General features: G+C 38.7%; 1 protein-coding gene across 2 annotated transcripts in view; it reads right to left on the reverse strand.

The window, feature by feature from the left end:
• Positions 1-13,988, reverse strand: part of cygb2 (cytoglobin 2) — a 49,108-nt gene that overhangs the window by 6,435 nt on the left and 28,685 nt on the right. For both annotated transcript variants that reach the window (XM_026170487.1, XM_026170489.1), the window contains exon 3: positions 4,997-5,228. In XM_026170487.1, the coding sequence (XP_026026272.1) occupies positions 4,997-5,228 (232 nt within the window). The remainder of the gene's footprint in view (positions 1-4,996; positions 5,229-13,988) is intronic.

Consider the following 13,988-nt stretch of genomic DNA (forward strand, 5'->3'; position numbering starts at 1 on the left):
CTTCTCAACACGAGGTTATGAGGGGGGGTTCTATCAAAGCTTTGAGTCATATTTGACATGTTATGTGACACCAAACAAAAGGATTTCTATCGGCTGAGCAGCTGCATGAATGTGATATGGATGAAAGTTACCGTGCTGGCAAAATCAAAACTATAGCCCTCTTTGTGTGGTTTTACCTGGAGACATAAAGTAATTTGTTACAGATTTGCAACAAAGAGGGGATATGCCGAACATGGTCACCTCAGACACATAGCTCCGGCTCTGAGCACAGAAGCCCCGCCTACCATCTATTCAAGCCTTCTGTTTGCAAGGAGCTACAACAGCTCGTTTTAGAACAGAGGCTGAAGCAAGGCTTAGCTTCTCATAAAACGTGGACTAAAATAGTGTGTTTAAGGTTTGTTATGAACAGGTAAAAATAATTAATTATTATTAATGTGATTTATGTAAAAGCTGTTCCAGTAGAGTCCAAGACTACATCTTCAATGGCAGTAGAGGATATCCACTTTGTCTCCCTCTTTCTAAAAAAATCCTTTACATGCCTTCAGTTTACTTGGGTGAGAGAATATATTGTATAGAGTAAAAGACCTAATCTTCCCATTCGTAAGACCACGGATTAGAAATTATCTAATCAACTTGAAGGTGAGGCTAACTGTCACTCAAATGTGACGACAGTTGGAGTTAAGAATTACCAAATAACCCAACGTGTAAGTCTTTGGACTGTGGGAGGCACAGGGAGAGCATCAAGCTCCACACTGGGGTGTCTCCAGCTTGCTAGTGGACTCAAACCCAGGACCGTCTTGCTGTGAGGCAACAGTGTTAACTGCGGCACCACTATGCCACAAACCCTTTATCTTATTAAACTAAATGAATAAAGGTAGTTGATGATGATCTGGTAGGATTTATTTCTGTATCCTGCCCAGTGGCTGGCATGAAGAATGTGATCAGTGAACAGTGTGGGCTCTCGTATTTCATCCAGTTATTAGATCTAAGGACTTCTGGTTGTATCGATGTCTGTACGGAGCGTTTGGACATTCAGGAAGCAACTTGGTGCTTCCTTGAGTCACTGCGGTTTTGTTTTATATTTCTCAAACATAAATGTTGCAGTATACAGTCCTCAGAGGTGATTATCAGGTCATTGTGTTTGTTTGGTACCTAATTCGCTTGGACAAACATCTGGATGTTCTCCTTCAGTCGTTGTTGCTTGTTTCTTGTTCCCATATCTCCCCACTGTTCCTTGTACAGAGCTTCTTAGTTTTTTCTCACTTATATGCAGCACCTTCAGTTTTACCACCTGGCTGTCAGTTTCAGTTTTGTCTCAGCTATTAAGCCAACCTTAAAAAAAAAAAAAAAACACACAAAAAAAACTTCAGGCCATAATGTGACACATTATGAAAAAAAACAGGAAGTATGAAATGTATGACTGGCCTAAAAAAAAAAAAAAAAAAAAAAAAGTCGGGCGTTGAACACGTGAGGTTGAAAATTCAAGGAATATACAGTGGGACTAATTTTTTTAATGACCTATTCACAGAGTGATCAATGCAGGTCTAATTGGTGGTAGAGTTTTCTCTCGTTACTGTTGCGTTTATGAACCAACACAACATTCAGAAGACTTGAAGAGAAATAATCTACTTCCCCCGTCAGATGGAGCAGGAGGAACACTGAATGTAACACAAGTGTTATGTAAAAACATGAGCTGTATACAAAAATGAGTTTAAGACATTTTTAATTGGTTCTGATTCTGTCTACGCTTCTCTAAAAGCTAACTTTTTAATGTGCTCCAGGTTTGTGGAAAACTGTATTTACTTGTGAAGCACCTTACACATATAAGTTTTTACAGAAAGCTATAGGCAAAGTAAAGACTGATGTTGTTGCTGGGTTTTTTTTGGTTGTTTGTTTGTTTTTTAAATTGTGCATAAAACTTTTTTTAATTTAAAAAGATAGCAAGAGAGAAGGTTCACATGATGGTAATGTGGACAGTGGAAATATTGGAGAAAGGATGTTGAATATTGAGCTGCTAGTCGGGAGGAAAAGATTCAGAGGAGATTCATAGATGTAGTGAAGGAGGCAATGCAGAGAGTTGGTGTGACAGAGGAGGATATTTGGGATAGTGTGAGAGAGACATTAACTCCTGCGGCATGTAGTTGTTTCTTAAGTGGCCGCTGTTATTTTACTGTTGTGGGTTTTTCTATATAATGTATTTGTTTCACTTTTTTTGTTGCAGTGGTTGATATGTTATGGGACCAAAAAGCTGCCACCTGGCATTTCTCTCACTTGTAAAGGAGATTTGATCTTAACAGGACTTATTAGTGTCACAGCTCTCCGCATATATACACACGTGTCTTTTTTCAGGAATTTGGACTGTTCGTCCACATATAAATCACTGAAAACTAATTTTCTGAAAAACTCCAGGGTGTAGATTTTCAGAAGGATTGTTCCCCTGCTAAATAAAGGACTGAATCTTATATCAGATGAGGATAGGACATCCCTCTCCCAAAAGTCCAGCCGTTGGTCTTCTCATTTGTCAGATGTTTATGGACTATTGTTAAAAGATTAGGGAATGCTCAATATTCCACGATTCTTTGTTTTCTTAGTGTATAGATAGCTTCATGTATTTCCCCCTTAATTGCCTCAGTTTAATAGTGGGAGTTTAATTCTTTCCACAGTGCTCTATCCTCTTGTGTCAAGTCTCCTGTAGTAAATCCCTGTATGCATTTTTCCACTTCCTGTTTTATCTTGTGAATTAGTGTTCCTTGTGCTTTGCTTCCAGCGTGCTTCCCTTGTCTCGTCTGTGATCTAGTTCAACTGTTTCATTTTCCTCATCTCTCTCCACTTCCCCAATCCTTCCCCGATCCAGGCACTGTTGGATCCTTCTCCATGTGTTTTCAAGCTTTTGTTTCTGTATTTTTCCAGGTTCTCTTTTTGGACTTGTGTTTTACCTTTTGAATTATTTCAAACAGCTTGCTTTAAGATCAGTCTTCCTGCGTCTGTGTTCCTGCGTCTGTGTTAGGGTTAGGATTAGTAATGTAAACATCATGATCAGAATGTCTGGCAGGCAGAGAGTGGACCCAGAGTGCAGGACTCAACAGATGGAAGCAAACTTAAAATCACAGCTTTATCTATGCTAGCAAAAGCAACACAGGGTTGAAAAGGAACAAGCTTGAGGCTAAACAGATGGACAGAGGCACACACACCATGAGAGAAAAGAAGGACACACAGATAATATGTACACAAGAGGAGATTAGGGCAGAGTGGAGACACCTGGGAGCACAGCTGAACAGAATGTGGCAAAACAAAGCAAAAAGAGGAAGCACATGAGCAAGGGACTATCAAAATAAAACAGGAAGCAACATATGCTGAGACCAGGACTAAGACGTACAAGCTTGGCAGAACAAACAATGGAACGGGACACAAAAGGAGACAGAAAGGGTAACAAAATATGGAGATACAACTGATGATAAGACACAGAGATGAGACTAGGACAGAATGAACACGAAAGGCAACAAACTGCTTCTTTCACAAATTTCCCAGGTGGTGTTAGGGCAGCTTTGGATTTCATTATTATAAGATGGTTTGGATTGAGAGGTTCAGTTGCCTTTGGGTAACTGATACCATCAACAGTCAAGAGGTGACTATTTACAATAGACTTGGCTTCACAAAACAGAGTTCAAAGAGAGCCATCATCCTCCTGCACACTGAGCAGTAGTGGCGTTCAGCATGTTATGAATGGTCCAAATGTGGCGTTCCCAGACGCCACCTGCATGACTTGCAGAAGGAGCATTGAAAATGAACTCCCACTATCTGTCTACCAGGAAAGCTTCCAGTGCCTGTATGTCACATTACTTGAGAGCTTCTCTGAATTCATTTTTAGCTCCTTCGAAGTTTGTGCCCTGGTTACAGTGAGTTGGCAAACAGCTCCTCTCAGGCTAATGAAGCATCTAAGTGCATTTATCGATGCATCTGTTGATAAGTCTTCTAGCGTCTCAATGATTATGGTAGGATCTCAGGTTCCAGTAAAAATTTGTTGTGACAGAATGTCTGCTGCGCAAAGACCTCTCGAGGCGTGGTCAGCTGCGACTGAGCTAAATTGAGCACATGGAAGCATGTAGCATAACTATAGAAAGAGAGAGAATTTACAGACATCTAAAAATGTAACTAATGTTGTACCAAAGACTTTTATGCAGCTTATTCTTGTTAAGCGCAAGACAAGCTGCTCTATACAGGTTACACGTCTGAATGTCTCTGTCATTCACGCTACTGCGCACAGAGCTCCAACAACTCCAGTAACGGCAATTTTATGGAACAGACAAGCGGTTTACTACATGAAGTAATAAAACAAGAAGCAAGAGCTAGAAATATAAATAACTACAAGGCTCTAAGAAATACTAAACTCAAGGCAAATATAGAGCTAGAACATAAATATTCCTTAAATCCAAAAGAACAAATCATAAATCCAAAAATAAAACTCAACACAGGGTTAAAGATCTGGGACTAAATTAATGCATTTGTTATTATTGGTTTTTATGCCCATGCATGTTTTTACATTATACAGAACAACGATTACAAGATAAACTTGATGCTCCATAAAATTCTTCCATAATTTGTTTGCATGTGTCTAAGTAAAGATTGAAGCCTCCAGCTTCACAAAAGCTTGAAGTATTTCTATTAAAAACACACACAAAGCAAAACACTGCAGCTACATTTGAGAAATAAAACAGAAAAACAAGTAAAACAGGAATTCTGTCCTGAGTAAAGTGGCAAAAGTGAAATATCCCCCATGATATTAGACTGGTAATGAGACAATTCTTTGGGCTGCTTTGATAATTGAAGGGGCTGCTGAAGCAAGAAAATACCTTTATTAAACTGCTAGTTATTCAGGATAGAGAACCCCTGACAATAATCTTTTGCCGTGCTTTGTTTCGCAGACAACATGTTTAAAAGTGTTTAAAACAAAGTCTGAAAAAAAAAGCCCAAAAAACGGGTCATTTTCGAAAGTTACCTTAAAGTACACGGGTTCCACTTTGTGTTTGATAGCGTGGGCTTTTCCCACCAGGGCCAGCACCGACGACACCTTCTCAGGGTCGTGGAGGTTTTCCACCACACTGTTGATGGCATTCATCACCCTGCAGGCATGCTGCCGGAGTTGGCTGCTCCGTGCCATCTCCTCAGGATCCTCCAGGTGCTGAAACTGGCTAAAATACTGTTTGGCCGATGGGAAGTTGACAAAAAACCTAAAGAGGTGAATAAAATTCATCATTAAAATATGAAAGCAAAATTATTTTTTTTTTTACATTCCAGGTTGATGTGTGTGAATGAATACGTCAGTGTTTTTACATTTTGGACTAGTACTGTCCACAGAGGATGAAGTCTGCTGATCAATTTCTGATTTTTACTTGGGAACCACGAATAACCACATAATAATATATGCAGCACCCCTTTCTAAAACTACCATTTCTAAAAGTAGCAAAAGTCAGTTATTGTTTACAGTTTTTGTTATTTTTCTACACAGACTTAAAAAATCAAATGAGGGAAAGATTCAGAATAAAATACGGCTTATCGTCCCGAACCCCTCATTCATCAAAAGCTTGTACTCAAACATATGACTGTAAGTTAAAAATAATAGTTGAGATTGAACTGTATTTCCATTTCTATCAAAATTCAGGAGCTCCATAGTTCAATTAGATTTTAATTGGTCGCCTTAAGGTGGTTTATATTGTAAGGTAAAATATTAGAAAGAAACTCAAACAACCACACAGACCCCTATAAATAAGCACTTGGTGATGGTAGGAAGGAAAAACTCGATTTGAACAAAAATGTCCTACAAAACCAGGCTCAGGGAGGCATTTGGGGAAGGGGAAAGAGTAAAGAGCAAATGAGTTCATTAAGATATGACGTGGTAGGATTATTCGAGATGTGAGGGAAAAACATGTTTGTAAGCAAAATTCAATTCTGACTTTAACAGGGAGCAAAAGAAGAAAAGCTAATATGGGAAACATATGGTTCCCCTTTCCAGTTCCAGTTAGTATTTTTGCTGCAGTGTTCTGGATCTCCTGAAGGTGTTAATACAAGACAATGATGGCGTGAGTCAAATGGAACAAAAGTCCGCTCCTGTATTGATGAGGTAAACGGCTGCCAACATGCCAACACACACACACAAAGATCATGGGCAGGCAACCATCTTCTCACTCGTGGCTGCAAAGCCTATAATGTCTGATCATCCAGCAAATAGCAGAAAAGGGGCCAAAACTGCACTTGCAGCTGGCTCATTTATGATTAATGCCATGAAAAGAAAGCCCCAAAGTTTCCACTACACTTTCAAGGTGTCATCCTTTAAGACTCTGATGACTTGGGGACAAAGATTTGACATGTCCACTGTAATCATTAAGGACAATTACAGGATTCAGTATATAACATTTTAAAGCCTTGAAGATAAAAAGCTTGTTATTTAAATAACTGAAGACTCTGAGGAACATTTGATTGAATTCACACATTTTCCGTGGAGAGAAAATGTGGTTTTAAAGTCTTTGAAACAGAGAAACAAGAAAAAAATAAACTTTTACAAAGTGGAATGAAGTAATCAGTGTTCTTCTCTGCTCACCGACAGTAAGTGTACTAACAGGATTTCTTTGAAATGGAAAATATATACACTGCACTTCCAGAGGAATTTCACAAAGAATGAGGAAAAGAAGATTTAAAACCCTGAAACCATATATTACAAGGAACAAAAGAATTAGGAAAACAGGAGCAACAAATAATCTTCATGCTGTTGTTTACATTTGAATATCTGTGACAGCTAAAACATCTAGCAAGGCTTTATTGGCACAAATCCCATTAGACAACGGCAATAACAGCAGCGGCAATATATCATAATGAGAAGCACACTTGCATTTGAAGAATGTGTCGACTTTGGCTTTATCCAAATTTACACATGAAATGAATGACCCAAAGCCATTTAGCCACTAAAACTATCATCCCAATGATACCCCAAAGCTTTTAAACTCTCTACATGCCATAAATTTTAATCAACCAGTCTCTCCCTCTCTCTCTTTCTAAGTTTTTGACAAAAAGTGCAATTCCTTTCTGTAAAGTGTTTAATTCGCCTTGGCACCATCCATGCAGCAGGAAGTTCCCAGCAGAAACCTTTACATTACAGAAGCACTGATGAGACACTGCAGTCAAGACTGATCAGGCTCTTTGAGTGTAATTGGATGCAGGTGGGCTGAAGAGTGCCGTTTAATTTTCAAGCGTGGTGTATCAGACTGTAGCACGCTGAAAGACACCTACAGAGGTTGTAATATTAGAAATACATGTTAAAGCATGTATGTTGTTTAGCTTCAGCAATATCCTAGTTATGTGTATGTGTGTGTATGTATGCTGAGATTTAACTGAAAGGTAAAAGATAATTGTTTGCCTTCTCAAATAAATATTATCAAGCAAACTGGTGACATATGCAGGTGGCATGGCCGGTTTGAATGAACTATATGCGATTGATGTTTTTTTTGGGCATGTTAGGCTGATTGGGAACCAACTTAGCAATCCTCTGGACGTATTCCACAACTGGTACGAGAGTAACTGCTCAAGGTTTTTGGTTTCCCTTTAGTAAAATCTTTGGCAAACAGTGCCCTGCAACAAAAACCTCATTGTGATTGCTTTGGTTGCTAGAGTTGCCACAGTTGCATGGAAGATGCTGACTTGTCTGCAAGCACTCAAATAGCCCCAAACAGCAACGATGCTTGACACAAACAAGATCCAGTTGCCTTCTAGGTAAAAGCTGTTTTACCACTAAAAGAACAACTTTTACTTTGAAGGTGAACAGTCTGTTTCCTGTTTGTGCTACATTTGTCACAGTTTCTCAACAGTCATAGTAGCACTGTATGCTACTTGGTAACCACTGAAATTGGTCACAATGGGATCACAGGCCAATCACTGGGCCTATGTAAACGGGGCTTAGCAGTTCATTTTAGAATGAATGCCACAACCACGTGCAGCAGACTGGGAACTACTTATTTTCTAAAAAATAAAATAATAATTTAAAAAATTTAAAAAAAAATCCTAAAAGTGAAGCAAACTCAGAAGTGGCAGAAACTGAATTCCTCTTAAGGGCACTGATTCCAAAGCAAGTGAATCCTCAGACTGCCATGGTATAATGTCTACGTTTACAGCATTAAACAGCATTTACAGATTTGGAAAAACAGATTTGGTCTTGGATATTTTCCCTCTTCATATGAACTCTGAGATGAATGGCTATCTTCATTAAGTTGGCTCTCTTTGCTGTGTTTGTGCTGTTGAAGACTTTTGGAGTATTTTTTACAGATTTTCTGACTAATATCATGGCTGCAAGGTGCAGACCACCCAAGATGTTTATGTTTGGTGAGTACAATTATAGGGTTTGGCTTTTTTTAGACTGTTGCTTAACCTTGATTAGCTGGTATGTGGGATTGTGTATTGCACCTGTACAGTTTATAAACTCATCTTGTTGCCCTAGCTCACTTGTGTTAGCTGATAAATTACGACTCAGCCTTTTTTATTCATATCACAGAGGTAAAAACACAAAATATTAAAGATTCAAAAATGCAGACAGTGTGTTAGATCAATTTTTATGATGTCTATGAAAATGCCAAATTTTCTATCAGAATTATGATGAAAATAAATGGTGATTTATTTTTAATATAAATTCTTCTAAGGCTCAAAGGTGCGTTCCCTTTGATCGTGAGCAGGTAGCTTCCTGCTTGGCTGTCAGTGTAATGCAGTTTTCTGTTGTCTAAAAAAGAATATGGCTCACTGTGCTTATTTGTGCTAATTTTGCATTTCTAGCACTAATTTGCAAGAATTTGTCTTGATCTCGATCTGATGCAGATCTCCCTCTTTAAATGGGACTACACAACATTTTTATTATTATTCCATCCATATTTTTCCCGTGATCTTCCTCGCTCCACCCTCTTAACAAAACAAAAAACTCATGCTGAAATAAATTAAAACTTCCAATCCTGACTTCACCATCCACTGGGTGATGTCACGTTGGCTTTGTCCATCTTTTGTTTACAGTTATTTACAGCTATGTTACATCTGAAAAAAGTTTAGTTTTATCACTCAATATATTAGCTCTTTGCAGTAGGGAATAATTTGAACATTCAGCAATATGATTGAACTGATTGGTAACAACTGACTTAAAATTTCAGCCTCAAAAAGATGAGCATCTTGGACCACTTTGAGCATTTTGGAGCCACATTTTGTTGTAGCATTTAAACCAGCGATCTCAATAAGGCATCTGTAAGAAACTGCTGTATCTTAAAGCCTTTAAAGTCCATTTATTTAAAACATAAATGTAACATTTTAAACATTATACCATGTTAGTAAATGGAGATATTTAGAGATGCATATTTTTTAGCACTGCTGTAGAAGATACGTTTGCCTTGACCTTGTTGAATTCATGTGAGTTGTTTGTGAAGCAGTACATAATGGCTTTTAATGCGAGAGTCCACAGAAAACATTTAAAGTACCTATAATTTGGTCACAACACATCAAAAAATATTTTGAGGAACATCCAGCTCGTACATTCAATGTTGGCGAAGCCCCATTTGTTGAAATCACAAATGTGTTTTATTTGTCCACAGCTTCCAGCATGAATGGTGTGAATGATCGGACTCAATAGGAGCGCGTTGGAAAGGTGAGACCTGCATTATTCTGCCAAACCTTCACACTGCACCCTGACATCCTCTAATGTTCACGCACAATGCCAGCTGAAACATTTTCCATTATTCAGAAATCCTGCGTTAAATGTGAGGACGGAGATAATTTCTGATCTGATGTTTTCGCTTTAAAATGAAAACAGACAAGACAGTTTTATTTTTAATGTCGTCCCTATTCCTGTTAAAACTCTAAATCTATTTCTTTCACCTGTACTTTAATTTCACTTGCTGACTCCAAATCTGAAAACAGTTTTTGTCTAGTACGTCCCTTTTTTTTAGTTATGATGTTCCAAGTAGTAGACAATTACAATGACTGGACATAAAGAGCAATGGCGTTCAGAAATTAAAAAATAAGTTTGATCTCCAGACAAGTGAAGCCAAAATATTAAAGAAGCCCTTTTTGCTGATCCTGTGCTTGACTGAATCAGCAGCACAGGGAGCATTAGTGCAGGTTGTCCAAAAATTTTCCTGGCAGTCACAGAGCACACAGTTATGCTGAGCTTTAACATGCTGAAGACATATCAGCTAATGAGTGCCAGAATTTCACTTTTTACATTCTGCACTCAGCTTTTTTTCCACCAGATCTGTCAGTTTCATGTCAGTGATGAGCATGGGAAAAGAACAAGATATAAAAGGGATGGAAAAATTATATTTAATCCAAGCATGATGGGTGACTACTGTTGAGTGTTACAAAGAGAGACAGATGCACAGTGCTAGTGCCTCAAACATTTTTAAGCATGCGGTTTTATTTTGAGCATAATATGTTATGTTTTAAAACCCTAGCTTTAGACTTAATGTTAAATGGCCTGTATTTGTATAGCGCTTTACTAGTCCCTAAGGACCCCAAAGCGCTTTACACAACCAGTCATCCACCCATTCACACACTGGTGATGGTAAGCTACATTGTAGTCACAGCCACCCTGGGGCGCACTGACAGAGGCGAGGCTGCTGGACACTGGCGCCATCGGGGCCCTCTAACCACCACCAGTAGGCAACGAGTGAAGTGTCTTGCCCAAGGACACAACGACCGAGACTGACCAAGCTGGGGCTCGAACCGGCAGCCTTCCGATTACAAGGCGAACTCCCAACTCTTGAGCCACGATCGCCCCAATGTTAGAAATGTCATAGGTTTGCGCGTAGACTCATTGCACTCTTTGTTTGGTGGTGCTAAATTTTTCCTTCAGAAGTCGCTTCATTTTTCATGGCAAGGTTTCAACAAGATGCTCTAAACGTGCTTTACAGATTTTGGTCTATGATGACATCATAGCATCACACTGTTGCTTCAGATTTGTTGGCTGCACGTCCGTGATGTGGATTTCTCGTTCTAACATATCCAAAGACCAAAGCTGCTCTGTGGGATTCAGAGCTGGTGACTGTGGAGGCCGTTGGAGTACAATTAACTCATTTTCATGTTCAAGAAACTTGTTGAGAGAATTTGAAGTCTGTGACATGAAGAGCATTATCCTGCTCGATTCAATTCAATTTTATTGATATAATGCGAAATCACAACAACAGTTGCCTCATGGCGCTTGATAATGTAAGGTAAACACCCTACAATAATACAATGAAACCCCAACAAGCAGATGATCCCCTATGAGCAAGCACTTTGGTGACGTTTTTTGTAAACAGAAGGAAACCTCTGGCAGAACTAGGCTCAGGGTCCAAAGTGTGCTGAGAAAAGATCCCTCACAGCATTACCACCCCCAGCTTGAACATTTGTTTGGCTAATTAGATATTTGCATTAACAGGCAGGTGAAGAGGAGTGCCTAATGAAGTGCCTGGTGAATGCATTTGATTACACAAAAAGGTTCTAGTTAAATTATGTCCTCATAATCATCAGTTTTACTCGTGACCATAAATACAGAGGTTCATAGCACTGGACATTTCAGTCCCGACCAAAAGTGGCAAACCAACCAACCAACTGATGAATCTGACAGGGAAGCAGAACATTGTTCTCAAACAGAGAAGGAAGCAAGTATTTTCAAAGCTTTGCCTCAAAGCTCTACTACAGAACAAAATGATTTATCTCTGATGTCCCTGTAGTGGGTTTGAGTTCTGACCAGTACCTAAAATCAGAGTTATTTTAGGTGAAGTAAATTCCATTCTTCAACCACCATGGTAGACTTAAGTATGGAGATAAACAAAGAGAAACTAAAACATCTTGTGGGATTCTAGTCACAAAGATTTGTTTTGACAAAGGGTTTGACAGTTTTCATCGCAGCAGCCTGTGGCCTCGCAGCAGCTCGGTGTGCGTGTGTGAGAGCGTTTCCACAAGCCTGGCTGCAGGAGGATGGCACAGATTAAGTACTGCTGGTTTTCACAGACAATGCAAAGCGTAGCTGTTAACACAACGCTTTTGAAATTTACATACAATGAGTGCAGTGACTGAAACAGCTGGATTTAAATACGCACACACACACACACACACACTTCTGCTCTGGCCCAGTTTAATTCTTCTCATTGCTTGAGCTAACTAAATTCCTTGTACCGTTATTTCCCCGCTGGAGTTTTGCCCTCAGCAGCTCTGCGACAATGCATCCACATCCCCCAGATCCTGTGTCATGCTAGGCTTACAAACACTTGTGTCGCATGCAGAGCCTCTAGCTTGGCTCTACCAGCTGTCACGATACGTAAACAGTCTTTATAATTCAGATGCTCTCTACTCTGCTTAGACAAACATGAAAGTTAACTGTAGCGCTTAGAGAAAACAAGACTTCTCTCTGATGTTTTCTCTGTAGAAAAAAATTGTTTCTGTGCCAATCCTCTTGTGTTGGAATGATAAATGTTTAATTCTCTGTAGCCAAGCCATGGTTGTATAGTACATTACAAGAAACATGGCAGGAATACAAGGGGAACATCACTTTGCACAGAAAAAAACCTTGTTCTGATCTGAAATCTCAGCGCACAAAAGGCTCTGTCACAGTTTCAAAAACAGACTCTAAAGATTTGAATGATTCAACTGTTTCTTTTTTTTAAATTTTATTTCAGGCACATTTGTTTTGGCCTAAGCATTATTCAGCCCTGTATCTCAGGAATTTTAATTTTTTTGAATGATTCACAAGACACAGGGGGAAAAAGTGTGACTGTTATGTAACAAGATGGAGGATAGTTAAATATATTAAACCGGCTGAACCAGATCACTATTTAATAAAAGTCTACAGAGGAAATGCTAGCTGTCCTTTAATTCACTTTATATGTAAATAATAGCTGTAAATCTTTCAGTGTGACGAGAAAAATGATCAGTTGTCAGCACACACATATTTTTACGGTTGAAGTGTCTGCTTTACCCTCCCCAGGCCTGGCTATCATGACCCTGGGTCTGACTTTAGGTTTTCTTTAACTTTTGAGGGTTTTTTTCAGATGTCCATAATTTTATTTATTGATCTTCATTTCTTCTTGAGCATTTTTGGAACTTTTAGTTTATCATATAATTTAGTCTCAACTTTACAGTTTTATTTGTTTACTGCAGTGTCTTCTGTCTCACCTCCCTGTGTCAATTTCTCTTTAACTTTATTCTTGAGTCTATTTTTCCCTGCGTATGTAATCTCACTTCCTCTTCTATTTTGGCAGTTACTTGCCTCTGTTGTCTTGTGCTTTACTTCACCTCCTGTCTTGATTGTTTGCACCTGTGTCTTGTTTTCCCCAGCAATGTCCACTTTCATTGATTTTCCCTTCTTGCTGTAGATCACTATCTTTCCCTGAGTCTCTAAATCCACATTTATTGGTAACTTGAACAAAATTCTGTTCCACATACAAATTTTGATGACCGTTAAGTTGAACATGACACATGAAACAAATGCAAACAGAGAACGTGACATCACATTTTCATCCAAAGAATTCGGATTTATAATGAACCTTTTTAGAAAACAGATCTCAATAATCGCAGTAAGTGTGACAACGTGCATGCAAAGTTTTGTTCAGATTACCCCACCTGTTAAGGCAGGGATACATTACATAGGTATACATACATATGCCACAATAATTACAATACACATTTTCTGTAATTGCAAAGCATGAAAAAAATAAATAAATTCTGAAGCCAGTATACAACCTGTCTATTAATGTTCTTATTTAGGACATGATAGTAAATACACACACACACACACACACACACACACACACACACACACACACACACACACACACACACACATATATATATATATATATATATATATATATATATATATATATATATATATATATATATAATTAGGGGTGCAACGATACTCGTATCGATATTGAACCGTTCGATACAGTGCTTTCGGTTCGGTACGCATATGTATCGAACAATACAAAATT

The sequence above is a fragment of the Astatotilapia calliptera genome, chromosome 6 (assembly GCF_900246225.1).
Source record: "Astatotilapia calliptera chromosome 6, fAstCal1.2, whole genome shotgun sequence".
Taxonomy (NCBI): Eukaryota; Metazoa; Chordata; class Actinopteri; order Cichliformes; family Cichlidae; genus Astatotilapia; species Astatotilapia calliptera.